Source organism: Phaenicophaeus curvirostris, chromosome 1 (assembly GCF_032191515.1).
Source record: "Phaenicophaeus curvirostris isolate KB17595 chromosome 1, BPBGC_Pcur_1.0, whole genome shotgun sequence".
Classification (NCBI taxonomy): domain Eukaryota; kingdom Metazoa; phylum Chordata; class Aves; order Cuculiformes; family Cuculidae; genus Phaenicophaeus; species Phaenicophaeus curvirostris.
The window spans coordinates 36,486,458-36,501,598 of NC_091392.1; the positions used below are offsets into that span (position 1 = coordinate 36,486,458).

A 15,141-nucleotide genomic window follows, 5' to 3' on the forward strand; every position below is an offset into this window, starting at 1 on the left:
CTCCGTGAACTTTGCTGCCAGACAGACTCTACTGTACTGAAGTGCCCATTACAAACAGAGCTGATACCTCAGACTAACACCTGCAAATATTAAAAAAGAGAGTGCCTCTCCTTCGTTCTGGTCTCCTGTTTACTAAATATCACCATCAACCAGAGCAAGGTTCAGGGAAGGGAAAAAAAACCCTACAGAACTATAGTACAGGCACTGCTTGTTTCAGAAGGAATAATGTGTAACCTGACAGTGTGTATGAAAAAAAGCACGGAAGTTCATATTTTACTATTAGAAGACACTGTGAAAATAACTGTATGCAACAGATCAAGGAACAAGTAAAGCCCCGAACAAGAACCAATGCAGCTACACCAAGACACAGAACAAACTTCAGAACACCACTACCACCAACAAAATACTGCATTTTAAGTCCCCAACTCCATAGAGAGATGAGGAATTCGGGCAGAAAAGACTCGAGCAATGTTTCATACCTTTAACTCAAGGCAGGGGATGTCACCAAAAGTATCAAGTGCCAGTTGCCAAACACTCCAGACAACAGTTCCAGCTGCTACACCCACCCGGTACTAGTCGTCTCCTCAAATTCTCTCTCCTCCACTCCCTGCATTTATCTCCATGAAGCATACTCAACACAAGAGCAGACTTAAGCAAGAGCATATTAAGCTGCTAGGTTATTTACAAAATTATTTATCATTATCTGTATTCGTGGAAAGCTAAAAAGATTCTTACAGTGAAGTATCCTCTTCACCAGTCTTATTTCTAACAGTATAAGGAAACATTTTGTATCAAGAGAATTTGCATATACACTCTTTTACATTAGATTACAATGCACATTATATTTCAACGAAGAAACAGCCTTCTGTGTTTTATTGGGAAAAAACGGCTCAGAAATGCATTTGCTATGCACTGTAAAAATTAGGTAATACTACATTCTTCTTACACACGTTGCCTCCATCACAGGCTGGTGTAGGAAGAAGAAAAAAAAAATAAATCCCACTAAGTCTGCTTTTATCAGCAGTTGTAAACATTACCAAGAGAAACATTACACTTCAGACACCTAAAAGCATTTTAAGACACTTCACTTGCAAGAGAATAAGCTTCTGCAGTGGTTGTTCTCCCTTCTATGCTCTCTCCCATATATTTTATCTCATTATACTCTATAACATAAAAAAACCCAAAACACAACTTCAACAAACAAACACATATGAAAAAAAAATCCCAAAGATATTCAGAAGCAGGTGAAACTCCACCTTGTAAACATGGCAGCACAAGCAACTTAATGTTACATTAGGAAGTGGTCTGCTTTCCTCAAGCTCCAAAGTTCAAGATGGAAAGCAAACTCATAAAACACGGAAGATTCAAGAATCAATGGGAATCTGCAATTAAACATTAAATCTAAAGTCACTCTGCCAAGGGGCCCAGTCTGGATAGGAACACTCCTGTGATCTTGGAGAAGCTGCAAGGATTCCTATCCTTAAGAGTTTCCATTGTTAAAACACCCAGTTTAAACCTCTTCTACCAGAGAGATTTCAATTCCTAAGTCTTAGTAATAATCTATAATAGTATGAAAAGTTTACAGCATCCAACAATAACATTCAAATGGAGAGCACTGACCAGGGAACTCGAGAGCCTCAATCATGACAGTAAAGACATTAACAAAGTCCAGATAAAGATCCCATAGGGATTTTTCATATTTAAAACAGGGGTTCTGCTGTGCCTCTGTCCTTTTAACCATTCATCGCACATTGGTCTATCACTGCTTGCTCCACTAAAAGCAGCAGAACTGCTGAACAATGCTCTATACAAAGTCTGAACACAGCAGCAAAATTCTGAAAATAGATATCCTAGCACATCTTAGGGAGGGAAAAAAACCCAAAACCTAGTCTATGCAGGACAGAGAGGTAGCTGCCAGCAGGTCTCTTGTCATGACAAAGATGAGTTTTCACAAAGGAAGCAGCAGACAGCTTACCAGAAATATCCATACTAGCTACACAGAAGAAGGAAAACTGCCCAACAATATACAGCACAAGTTTGCAGAGCTCAAAACCAGGATGAGCACAGCAGTAATTCAAGACACAGCACTACTTGACTGGAAATGAATAAAAGTAGGCAATATTCAGTAACTTCTGTTTTCACTCAGCTAGACTCATTCTACAGAGTTGGTTAGCCTTCCAGCCTACCGTACCAACTGCACTTGTTTGATAGCATAAACTGACTGGTTCATATAAAAAATTACCTGACGGGAACAACTGGACTACCACACAGCCATACATCACCACTATCCTTATATGTACACCTTGCCATTGCTCTTATGGTCACTTGAAAAGTCTGCTTGAACTAAGACTTCCAATATTGTTATTATAGTTGTTTATTAAACAGCTTACACCTCTTAGTTAAAGGGTCATATCATCAGCTTGTGAGTTAAGCTGATGAATCTTCCAGCAAAACTGTGTGCACGTCTCATCAACCAGGTGGATCTAGACGAAAAAGACTCTTACCTCAGCGAGAAACTTATCAGCAAAAAAGAGAACGGAAAGGAAGAGGTGACTCTTACTGAGATGTCAAACACTGGGAAAAATAAAAGCTTACCACACCCACTGGCTATTTGTAGACACATGAGAAATCTGTAGTATGTAAGTTACTAAATAATCATACAAAACTAGGTGCTTAAACTATAAAACCAAGTTTACAAAACATGACCATAACTCTCCCTCCTCAAGCCATTTACCTCATGCTAAAGAAAGCCCAGCTGGCCATATAGCTAGGAACCCAACGCCAAGATTTGTGTAACAAACTCGGTACACTCCCACCTCCTGAAAGGCAAAGAATATCACATGAAAATTCATTCCCTTATAGAAGGAATAGGCAGACTCTATTTGGCCTCTGCTCCTCAAACTACCAGGGCAGCTCCTTCCCAGGGCTGCTACTTTCGTGTGATTTCCACAGTCTGCTCTCTTTTCAAAAGAAAAACTAATACCACACATCCTATACAGCAGGATAAAACAAGTCCGGATTTAGCATCCCATTGTTTTGTTTCCCCTGCTTCATGGGCACTTCTACACAATCTGCTAAAAAGTCTACAGCGTTTCTGCAGGGAGCACCACCTTTGATGAAAGCCAACAGATACTTCATAATACACCTAAGATCATGAAGTCAGACTGTGCATATACACCTGACTGTTCTGAATGAATGAGCTCTCATGAGTTACATAAAAGGCTGGTATTTCTGGTCTTCAATGAGAAATGAAAGACTAACAACTCAAAGCACACTGTACAGACAGTACAACAGCACGGCCCTTTCACATGTTCTCAACACTACATTTTGTGTCTGAGTTTATATCAAAATATGTTTGCCATATTATGTACAAAATACAAAGTACCCAAACATTAATATATCCTTTAGATACTGCTCAGATTCCTCGTTTCCCACAGCAATTTAGGAACACCCTTATCCAAAGATGGTTTTGGATTAGTAGTATTTCACCTGCTTACAGATATAAAAAACCAAAACCTAAAATTAAGTAGTAAGACTAGTTCCTTCTCCAGAAGCAAATGTGCATCCCTAAGCTAATTTTCTTAGGGAGGCAAAGTCTCCCCAGGACAGGATACAGTTTCTTTGGCCAAAAAAAACCCCAACCAGACTCATACAAAACAAAATAGCACCTTTTCAATTTTTGCTTTTTCCTTGAAATACACTATGCACCTCATCTCCAGAATCTCCCTTGGATCGTAACATGAGGTGCAAACCAATACAAAACCAGGCTATGTCCTCTGCTTTTCAAGATCCCACCAAGGAATTTCATACATAATTTTCCCTTATTTACAAAGTAACAGTAAATTCTTTCCAAGGAATTTTCAAGAATGAGAAACAGCACAAGCAAGACTGCCAGACTGGCCATTCCCCAGTAATTTGGTTTGACTGTGGATTTCCATAGCCTGAAAGAAGCCTTAGGGGTTTGTCTCACACGCACCACTCAGTCTGTTCCCAAAATGAACAAAAACCCTCTTCTGAAGCACAACAACTGAAAAAGCACCAGCAGCTCACTAAACTTTTAGAGATAGGTCAAATGCTAGAGATGAACACAAAATTTCATAATGAACATCTTACCATTTCCAAGAAAATATCCCAGGAACTAAAAAAAAACAAAAATACAAACCAGTACACCACAATGAACAACTGTTTCAGTCAACATTAACAAATCCAAAATAAAACAAAATCACACATCTACCTTTTAATATTCAAAACCCCTTTTTCACAGTTAAGTGCTCCACTGCCTATTATCTATTGGCAGGTTTCAGACTAGAAAACAGAAGTGTAGCTAGAACTATGACAAACATATCTACACAGTCAGAAAAAAACTTGTTTGGAGAAGTTGAGATACATGAATATTGGACATGAGGGACTTGTGCTGTGCAGCCTGATGATGCTAGACACTGAGGTAAGTACCACTGAATGAGCGTGCTGTGGAATGTTTTACTGTACAAGTGCACAGTGAAATCATGAGTTATCGAGGGGATGGATAGTTAAGGTGAGTGGCTTTGATATGCAGCTTACTGAAAACATTCATAGGCTAACATAAGCAGTTTTGCAGTCATTGGACAGTTTGAGGCTTCTCCAATAAGCAAAGAAACTCTTCTGCGGAGAACAGGAAAATAAAGAAAGATGTGGCCCTAAAATCTAGTCTGGAACCAAACCACATTTATCCAACTAGTCCCAGCAGTCCTCGCATGATAAAGTTTTGTTCAGCCAACCACCAAGCAAGGACAGGCTGATGCTGCATTTACCCAATACATCCCGAGTCCGAGTTTCTTCTACTTTTTCAATTAAAAAAAAGGTTAACGGGATGTGACCTGTACATAAACCCTGTATTAAGGGAATAAAGGCAGTATAAAGGAAATTTTAGTATGTATATAAAACAATTATTTTCTAACAAGCCATTGTCCAATTCTTAATTATGTAAATGGCCTTTTCAAAGAGAGAGGAAAAACTGGACTAGGAGTTACTTTACAATTCTTCACTTAAAAACAGACCTATTTCTTACTCACCTAGCACAGCATCAAAAGAATTCAATGGATCTTGTAGACTATTTTGTAAGTTTTAATGCCACTTAATTCAATGTGAGATTTCTCTTAAGCCCCAACCTCTTCTCTCCACATTAAATAGCCTTCTATATCAATTCAGTCTGTCACCCAGTTCATTTAGAGCAGCTAAAGGAATTTAAGACTCTAAAAAGGATTTATTCGAGATACTTGTGTTACAATACGAGCCTCAGCAAGCAGAAAATTCTATCCTTTCCTCTACAAAAAGAATTCCTCTCTGCAAAACACCACACATAATAGCACATCTCCAACAAACTAGGCCAAATACACACACTACATTTGTCTGTTTCACATTCAGCATGATCCACATTACACTGTACACCCACAGCGGAACAGAGAAACACCACTAGATAGTGTTGAGAAGTACAGCTCAGTAGCAGGGAATAGGCATCCATGATAAGGATGCTGGAGAAAAGGAGCTAACAAAAAGTACAGCAGTTTGGTGCCATAGTATTTTTCCTAATTACAAATGTTACCTCCAGGTGCAGAGAGATTTCTTGTTCATGCCATAGCGTCCTTAAGTAATCCAAACATACCTGATTCAATATTCCATCTCCATTATCCACATTCATCTTCACCTCTGCCAGCTGGGCTGAGAAGCTTAATGGATGGACAGACTTCTACAGAATCCCTAAAATTTCTAGGAGAGAATGCTAGCAATATCTCAGACTAGAGATCTGTGAACCCAAAGCCTGGATCAAAAACCTGTAGAAATATTAACACAACATCAAAGAGACATCTTATCTGAACAGTCAGCTGTACAAAGAGGCCATACCTGCATGGAGTCAAAGCACCGAGTTTATTTTGCTGTTCGCTGTTTTCTAGGGATAGCACACTGCCAACTGCAAAGCCTTTGTGTCACCAGTTTAATTCAAGAAGTTGATGATGTTTTTTCATATATTTACAATGGAACTCAACATCAGACGTTACAAGCTGGAATAAACCTCCTACACAGAAGCAATCTATACAAGATCAGCCTTACATCATGCAGTGGTTCTTCTATCTGTCCATGCATCCGTCAGTATGCTTCTTTCCATCAGCAACTCTGCCCCTCTTCCATGTTTTTCTAAATCAGAATTCCTCAATGGATGGAAGCCATCAAGGTTACTTCGATCAGTGGCAGAGTTACACTATATCCTCATTTATCATAATCACAGCAAAGGCGTTGCCATCCTCTCCCATAACTACACCCACTAGCAACAGTAGTAGAAGCCAAGAAAGGACAAAGATACCGAAGTTCTTAACAAACATGCAAGCCCCCTGAAAAATCACTTCCTTAATATACCCTGATTTCACAATCTCTTAACCAGTAAACTTACTCCCCTCAACCTACCACAAAACACAACAGACAACTAATTTTACCAGAGAACAGAAATACTCATGAGAATTTTGAAGGTGTAAGGAATATATGTCGCTAATTACAATGGACTCTGTGCTTCTCCACAGCACTGGAACAGCACTTTCATGAACAACAACTGATGTGCTTGCTTAATTTATTTGACTAAGCTTTTTTGTTAAGTGACCAAACAACTTTCTCAAAGAGCAGCTCCAGCCTGTTCACACATTCATACTATTTCTGAAGCACAATTCTAAAAGCATGAGAAGAATCAATCTGGTATGACTCTAGCACTCCTGCAGGCTTAGCCACGTAAGCAATCAAGCCAACGTTTTGTGACTTACTTCTCCCAGATGAAACAGATGTCAACAGAGGTTAAATGTCTATGGTCTTTTAGAAACAAAACTGGTCCCCAGGAATAGAAAGACTGGAGGTCCGATTCTCATATTGTATTGGGACCCTAAAATCCTAAACTTAAGTCCTTGAATACTGTAAGGTCTTCATCAAAACATTTCCACTGCATCCATTAGCACTGCATGCATCTGTCCTAAGCAGAAAGAAACCTGTATTGCACTTCAAGAACACTATTAGAGTTGGCAGAGGTTCTTAACAGAAGAAACACAAGTTTGTTCTTTGCTTTCACACTCTTTCTAGTCTGCAATGCTTTACTAACATGGAAAAGTTGCAACCAGATCTGCCTTCAGATACTACGTCACCCTTCATTTTCTCACACCAAAACCCAAATTCTCTTCTGAGAAAACTACCATGCACTATGGAACAGAATGCAAACTTTTGGTTAGTTTCTTTTTTCTTCTTGTGAAAAGAGCTCCTGCCAGACCTCTTCTGCATCCATGTTCCCCAAGCAAGTAATTTTCGTTCCAATTTCTCATTACTTGCTTCACAAAAAAGCAGAACCTACAAGAGTAATGTTGAAAAATGTCATTGTAAGAATATCTGAAGTTGTGGCATAAGGAAAATTTTGTGCACATCTGCAAATAGCAGTACATTTTAGATATGAATGCCAAGTAACTTAGTTCTAAATATTCTGAATAAAGTATCAAACACCACTGTCTCCTTAAAACAGACATTCTGAAGTTTGACCACTTCTGTTTCAAATACTGATGAGCAATTTCCATATTTACACATCTGCAGCAGATCTGCATTATAAAGTAAATAGACTTCATTATCCTTTAGGAAGAATTAGAAGTTGTCAGTTAAGATGAACTACTTTGCACTATGCACCAGTTACCTGGGCTTTCCTTATAAGAGTACAGTTCAGATACCCCATGAGGAAGACAAGGAGTTTTAAAACGTCAAGAATCCTAAGGAAATGTAACTATTCTACCTGGCTTTACCTCATGAAGGCTGCCTAGGGTTTTTCTGATATACTGATGTTGATTCAAAACTCAAACCACAGAAGTGACATAAGCTACAAGTGACATTATTCTTTAAGATGCACATCGGAATTTTCTTTTGAATCACCTAAAAGAGAAATGCTTGCTATTTAGAGTTTAAAGCAACGTACTTAAAGTGAAACAGAGCTATATGCTAATACACATCAACAGAAGAAGTTGTATCATCAAATACAAGTCAAGAGTATCAGCAGCAAAGTACAAGCAACATTAAATAGCCACACAACACAGGAACTCTCCAAACCTTTTGTTCCCTCCCTTTACTATCTTCTCTTTTACAAATATTTCTTATCCAAAATACATTTTCTTCCACTGATGTCAGCACTGTCAAGGAGACAGACTATTCTGAGAAGCTGATCTTTGAAGCCAAGTAGATTTATAACAGTTATCTGTGAAATACCACAGCACTTTAATAGTAATTTGCAGGCCTGTGAGCATAATAGTCATCATCTTGTCTTTTATACAGCAAGTCTAACTTCTCAACAATTAAATTCCCTGCATAAAATTTCATAGTTTTAATGCCTGAGAGATTTAGAAGTCGAGAACAAAGGAACATCAATGGAACAGAATTAAACTCTTAGAATTGTGATTTGCATAAGCTTCCACTTGCAAGACACACAACTGCTAAGTCTCCAGAATTAACATTTCAAAAACACAAGCTGTAGCAAATATAGTAAGGATTATCCTCCTAGTAGTTGTTTTGTAACAAGTACCATAGAAAGATACAAATTACTATAGCAAGACATGTCACTTCGGAAAGCTCCTCCGAATGAGAACATAGGGTATTGAAGAAGACCTACCTGAAAGTTTCAAGATTACTTTTATTTGTTGGTCAGTTTTTGCTACAACAAATCACTCCCCAGGTAAAGTACTAGAGCAACTTAAATGCAACCTATTTCAGGTTACAACCTTCAACAGCACCTGTACTAGTTTCCTCATGTTTCAGAAAGTAAACTAAACCTGAATGCAACACCCACTGGTCTGATATTGTTACCAACTTCCCATGAAAAACAACTCTGGAACTGACTCCCAGCTCAACTTGAGATGCTCAGAATAAGATCACAAAACAAAATCAAAGTAATCCAAAGAGATACCCAACTCTTCAGGGTGTGAAGAACACTAGAAAGCATACAAAAGTCAAATGTCCCGTTTTCCTGACAAAATACTCTGCTGGCTTGGGAAGAAGTCAATACAACTCCATGATATTTTGAAGGCAAGTGCAAGCAGAACATGCTTTACTGCAAGAACCACACAAATGAGGTTACCAGCACCAAGCCCAAACTGACCTTTCTTTTCACATACAACATTGTCGGAGATGGCAAGCACAATATGCACTTATGCATTAGCTGATCTTCTATTTAAGCTTTAAGAGTAGTGTAATTTCCATGGTTTAAGATGCTTCAGGAAAAGCCCCATAGATATTTATCTGCATTTCACACACCAAATTGCGTAAGTTTTCCCTTAAGTGATCATATGGCCTCAAGTGATATTATGGCCTCAAGCTCCACCAGGGGAGATTTAGGCTGGACATTAGGAAAAAATTCTTCACAGAAAGGGTCATTGGGCATTGGAACAGGCTGCCCAGGGAGGTGGTTGAGTCACCTTCCCTGGAGGTGTTTAAGGCATGGTTGGACGAGGTGCTGAGGGGCATGGTTTAGTGTTTGATAGGAATGGTTGGACTCGATGATCCGGTGGGTCCCTTCCAACCTGGTTATTCTATGATATGTAGGTTAGATTTAGAATTAGGCCAGTTCCAATATGTCTTTAAACATTTTATGCCTCATGTACAGAAAAACTAAAGCATTTTGTAGCTGTTTCTGAGCTCTGAATAAAAAAAATCATTCAAACACTATGTATGATGTAAGTGACAATCCTCTTCTGAAGTTTTCTGCTTACCACTTCTACTCTATATTATTTTACCTGGCCCAAACTCAACCCCAACACTTAGTTATAAGCTTCCTCCATTGCACACACCTCCCTCTATTCTCCAATTACAGCCTGACAAATATTGTAATTGCTGATATTGGGTGCACTTGGTGATAAGTATTTTTCAATGTCACATACACAATATCACTTTATTTTTATTGACTTATTTTAGTTAATGAACAATTAAGACAATCAAAAGTAAGCTCACTGTGCATCATTCCCTGCAAAATTAAAATAAGAAGCCACCTAAATACACAAATAACTGCCTTTTTTATTTTCTCTGAGTAACTATATTACAGATGCGTATAGTGCAACTCCATTGAAACCTAAAACCTTTTATGGTAACAGTTTGAAGACAAAAATAACTGAGTTCTTCACAATCAGATCACTCTCAGCCAAACAGCCATCCAAAAGGCAAAAAACCCTCAGTATCCAATCACCTAACTGAAAGGTTGTTTCTTTAAATACACTATTATTTTTAATAAAAACCTATGAATCAGTTCTGCTTCTACACAGAAAACAGATGATACACCCACACAAGCATTAAGAGCGAAAGGACTCACTCAGATGATGCTAAAGCTTAGAGAAGCACCTAATACAAGACAGGCTTCTTTCATTTCCCCATAGCAGTCAGTCTTTAGTGGTCCATCTTGTCTGTTCTCATCCGTTCTACAGACCTAACATATTTTTGTTGCATATGGCCATTTGAGAAGTAGGAATTTAGTGAGTACATGCTGAGCGCATGGGTAAGGTAATTCCCTGTTCGTTCCCACGTGACTTAAGAGAGGTGACCTGCTCCTCTTCCTATCTAAGGATTAAGCCACAAAAAAAACCCCTGCTGTTCACTTCTTCCAGAGGGCCCTATTCCCCCTGTTCCCATTTGTTATGTTGCAAAGCCCCAGGGTTGTGAGGAAGAAGACCAAATGAAATGCAAGTGCCACTGCCAGAACAACCCTTCAGGAAATACACTTTCAGGAGTTCCATTGAACAGAGAACTAACAACAAGACCGACTAACAAGAGATCAAGAACTGGCTTAATTGAACTACCAAGCAACACTAGGCTACCAGACCTAACCTGGGCAGCCTAACCTAAGCAGAACTGCAGAAGAGAACGATTTTCCCTATCTATCAGTTCCAGTTGGGTTAACTTTTCAAGAGCAATATACTCAACACGCTGATTCCACATGCTGTATAGGAAACGTTCATACATTCAAAATGAAGCTTTCTTCCAAGACAAAGTTCAGAATCTATTTCATTCTCAGATTCAGCTTCATCAGTCAGCATGGAAGGCGAGTTTTAACTCAATCACTGAATGTGACCTTGAAAAAGCCTACCCCCCAGCAGGCTGACAGACCTTCTCCCCTATTAAAATCATCAGATTTCAAGACTAGAAAAAAAAAACCCACAACAATACACATTAGTAAAAATACACAGCCTATCAGTACGTAAGAAAACTTACGTATGTCTCTAGCAGTCACAGTCAGAAGTTAACCGCAGAATATGAGTATGAGTAGTCCCAGTCACACTATACGGTATCTAATTTTAGCGCATCTCTGTGTGTTCACTGCCTTTCCAAAAAACAAGGCTGAACAGTAGTTAAGAGCCACGTGGACTGCGATGAAACCACTGCAAATAAGCGCTTAAGTCCTTGCTGCTACTGTATTCCTAAACACTAAATCCTTTACTCCCCCCGCCCACAAGCACAAAAGAGTTAATAACTGTTCTGCTACCATAATGTCATGAATAGCATTAGGAGGAGGGGGGGACACAAACAGCCCACACTGCTATTTCTGCCCTGTAACATCTAGCAGATCCCAATCTTACAGTGAGACCACTCCTTACAAGGCGCTGTACACATGCCCACACGCAAGTATATAAATCCTCTAGTATCTATACAAAGAAATATATGCACGTGCATGCACCCCACACACCTTCCCTCAATCATCTGAGGAAAAATGCAAGTCCTCAAGGACCTTCTAATGCTCTCATGTCCCTAAACTGTCTTTGTGCATAATTTTTTATTGCTCCTAATGCAAAATTAAGACAGCAATGACATGATTTTTCTTTACAATGTTAGAATATCCACTGTCCATTTCAGATGAGCCAAGAATTGAATTAGCATGAATCACCACCCTTAGGTGGTATGTTTCCATTTTCAGATGCTTTGTGAATAGAAAATGGTAGTTTCTAAACCCATTCGAAGAAGTTACTTTCACATACTAAAGCAGCTCCCAAGTAATTCAGGATTGAAAACAAAAAAGAACACCCAACAGTATTTCATGCACAAACATACTCTCAACTAAATTTAGAAAAGAGCAGTAAGTAGAAAAGAACCGACGATAGGTCCGGCACTCACTGCACAAAGTTTGTTGGAGTATGTAACATCACCTCAACCTAGCATCCTTTTCAAGCTGCACTATGCTTTATTACCAGACAACTACAGTCAAATCTCTGTAACTACAGGAATCCCAGGTTATCTAAACGTGCACGATTACTCTTCTCAGAGTAGCATAAAGCCTTCCCTCGTCAAATCGCTATTAACCATGCATCTGCATGGAACAAAACACATGAAATTGTTTTGCGAAGAATACATGCTAGAAAACAAGGTATCAACAGATTACAGCATGGAATGCCAGAAGTTGAGCTTATCCTCAAACACTTTGCAAGTTTATTACACCAGCTTGCAAGGCGTTATACTTAAAAGACAATTTCTCTGTGCTCCATCCTATACAGAAAATTATACCAATGTGGAACCCAGAACCACTCAGTAAGGGATGTCTGGGAGTGCAAAGGTGAATTAACAGTTGTATATCCAGTTGCAGAAAGAAACTGCTCTTACCCTTCACCTAATACTTACTGTTGGCTCCCATATCCTCAGCTACTCCAGAACCTCTCATTCTCAGGTATGTGAATCCCAGTATCAGAAAGAACAAGCATGCAGCAGTTAAGAGGAACATGGACAGGTAATGTGCACTGAAGCCTCCAGTGGTGGATACCTCCTCTCTCTTGAACTGTTGGAGAAGCTCCTCCTCGGGCTCGGAGAGATTCTTCTTGTAGGTATTTTTCAGGTAGGTATGATTTGAACCCGTATGATTGGAGTGGTTGAGTCTAAGGGAGGAGGCGGTTCCACCCGGGGGAAGGCTGTTAGTAGCCGAATAGATCCTGGATTCAGCATTATAGCTACCAGCAGCACCGCCGAGAACGTGATTATTGGTCGCTTTCCTAATGGTGCCTGGAGGGTCCGCGATTTTACTGCTGTCGACGTCCGAGAGCGGTGGCGGCAGCAACAATCCCGAGGGGGCTTTCTTAGAAAGGCCAACGCGGTATCTGGGGCTGGGAGGACTACAGTCCAGATTTTCGCACCCTCCTCCTCCCGCCGCCGCCTCCTCCTCCTCCCGGTTCCTGCCCCTGTCTAGACTCCCGGCAGCCGCCGCCGCCTCCGCCCTGTCATTCGTTGCGACTCCAGCGGCCCCGCGGCCCCCGCCAGCCCTCTCCTGGCCCGTCTCCATCGCGCCGGCTGCGGCGCATTTGCCGGTTATGAATGGAGCGGGAGACTTGCCGAGGCTCCGTCTGGGCCGGCGAACCGCCGCCTCCTCCTTCGGTCCCCGCCGCTCGGCCCCCGCCGCCGCCTCCGAGTCCGAGTCCGAGTACTTGTCCGCGCCGCCGATGTACGCGAGGAGCCGGTTACCGTTCACGGTCCGGTTCTTCCACCGCCGCCGATCGCTCTCCTCCTCCGCCTCCTCCTCCTCTTCCTCCTCGCCGTCCTCCCCTCCTCCTCGGGCGCCGTCCCCGGGCTCCTTCCCCGCTCTCCGCGCCCACCACGCCCCGGGCTTGCGGCGGGCGGGCTCCCCGGGGGCGGCGCCGCCGCCCGGCCCGCGGGAGAGGGGCGAGCCCCGCTCCCTCCTGCCGCCGGCCTGGCCCCGGGGGCCGCTTTCCGCGTCCGATTCGTCCGAGCTGAAGCCCAGCAGGACTTTGCCGCCGGGGGACGCCGCTCGGCTCCGCCCGCTCCCGGCCAGGCACGGGTGCTCGGCGCCCCCCGCGCCCGCCGCGCCGGCCCCCGCGGTATTGTTGTTGCTGTTCCGGGTCTTGTTGGCGGCGCCGCCGCGGGCCCCGGCGCGCTCCTCCTCGCGCAGCTTCTTCAGCTTCTTCAGGTAGACGGGCCGGGTGCTCTCGGTGACCGGCCCCGGGGAGAAGCCGAAGCGCCTCAGCTCCGAGAAGAGCTCCTCGTCCGTGAGCTGCGCGGTGGCCGCCGCCATTTTCCTCCTCCTCCTCCGCGCGCGCGCGCGCGCACCCGCCCGACCGCCCCCACCTCCCCTCGCGCGCGGCGCTTCCGACCCACGCGCCCCGCCGCGCCGCGCGCCCCGCCGGAACTGACGCGTGCGCACTCGGCGGTGGCCTAGACCCCGTCTGTCACCCCGCGGCCAGACGGGGGGCGGGGCCGAGCGGCGCCGGCGGGGACAACACCCCCCACAGCCCGCCCAGCAGCGCCTGGCGCCGGCCCGGGAGGGGGCAAAGCCCATCCGGGTCCAGCCCCCTCCCCCCAGCCGTGGGCAGCGACGTGGCCCGTCGGGCTGGGCTGCTCCGAGGCCAGTCCAACCCGGCCTGGAACACCTCCGGGGATGGGGCAGCCACAGCTTCCCTGGGCAACCTGTGCCAGTGCCTCAGCGCCCTCATGGTGAAGAAATTCTTCCTAATATCTAGTCTAAATCTGCTCCCTGCCAATTTAAAGCCGTTTCCCCTCCTCCTATCGCTCCATGCCGTTGTAAACAGTCTCTCCCTAGCTTTCCTGTAGCCCCTTCAGGTATTGGAACATTGCTGTAAGGTCTGGGAGTCTTTTCCAGGCAGAGCAACCCCAACTCTCTCAGCCTGTCCTCATACTGGAGGTGCTCCAGCCCTCTGATCATGTTCGTGGTCTCCTCTGGACCTGTTTCAACAGCTCCATATCCTTCTTACATTGGGGATTCCAGAACTGGACACAGTACTCCAGATGGGGTCTCACAAGAGAGGACCAGAGGGGCAGAATCCCCTCCCTCACCCTGCTGGCCACGCTTCTTTTGATGCGGCCCAGGATACAGTTGGCCTTCTGGGCTTCGCGTGTGCATTGCTGGCTCATGTTGAGCTTCTCATCAATCAGCACCCTCATGTCCTTCTCTACAGGGATTCTCTCAATCACATCATCCCCACCCTGTATTGAAACCGCAGACTGCCCTGACTCAGGTGTAGGACCTTGCACTTGGCCTTAGGAAGGCAGATCCAGTCAGGATTGCCCTGTAAATAACTGTTAAAACAGAATGTTTGATTATTTGGGGAGCAGCTACAGTAAAGAGTGTCAGACTGAACACCAAACCTCCTTTACAGGTTG

At 43.1% G+C, this 15,141-nt stretch overlaps 1 protein-coding gene across 1 annotated transcript in view; it reads right to left on the minus strand.

Moving 5' to 3' along the window:
* LEMD3 (LEM domain containing 3) overlaps positions 1 to 14,040 on the minus strand; it is a 47,924-nt gene extending 33,884 nt beyond the window's left edge. Inside the window, exon 1 of the mRNA XM_069852742.1 lies at positions 12,637 to 14,040. Within this exon, the coding sequence (XP_069708843.1) occupies positions 12,637 to 14,035 (1,399 nt within the window). The 5' untranslated portion in view covers positions 14,036 to 14,040. The remainder of the gene's footprint in view (positions 1 to 12,636) is intronic.
* Between the last annotated feature and the right edge of the window lie 1,101 nt (positions 14,041 to 15,141).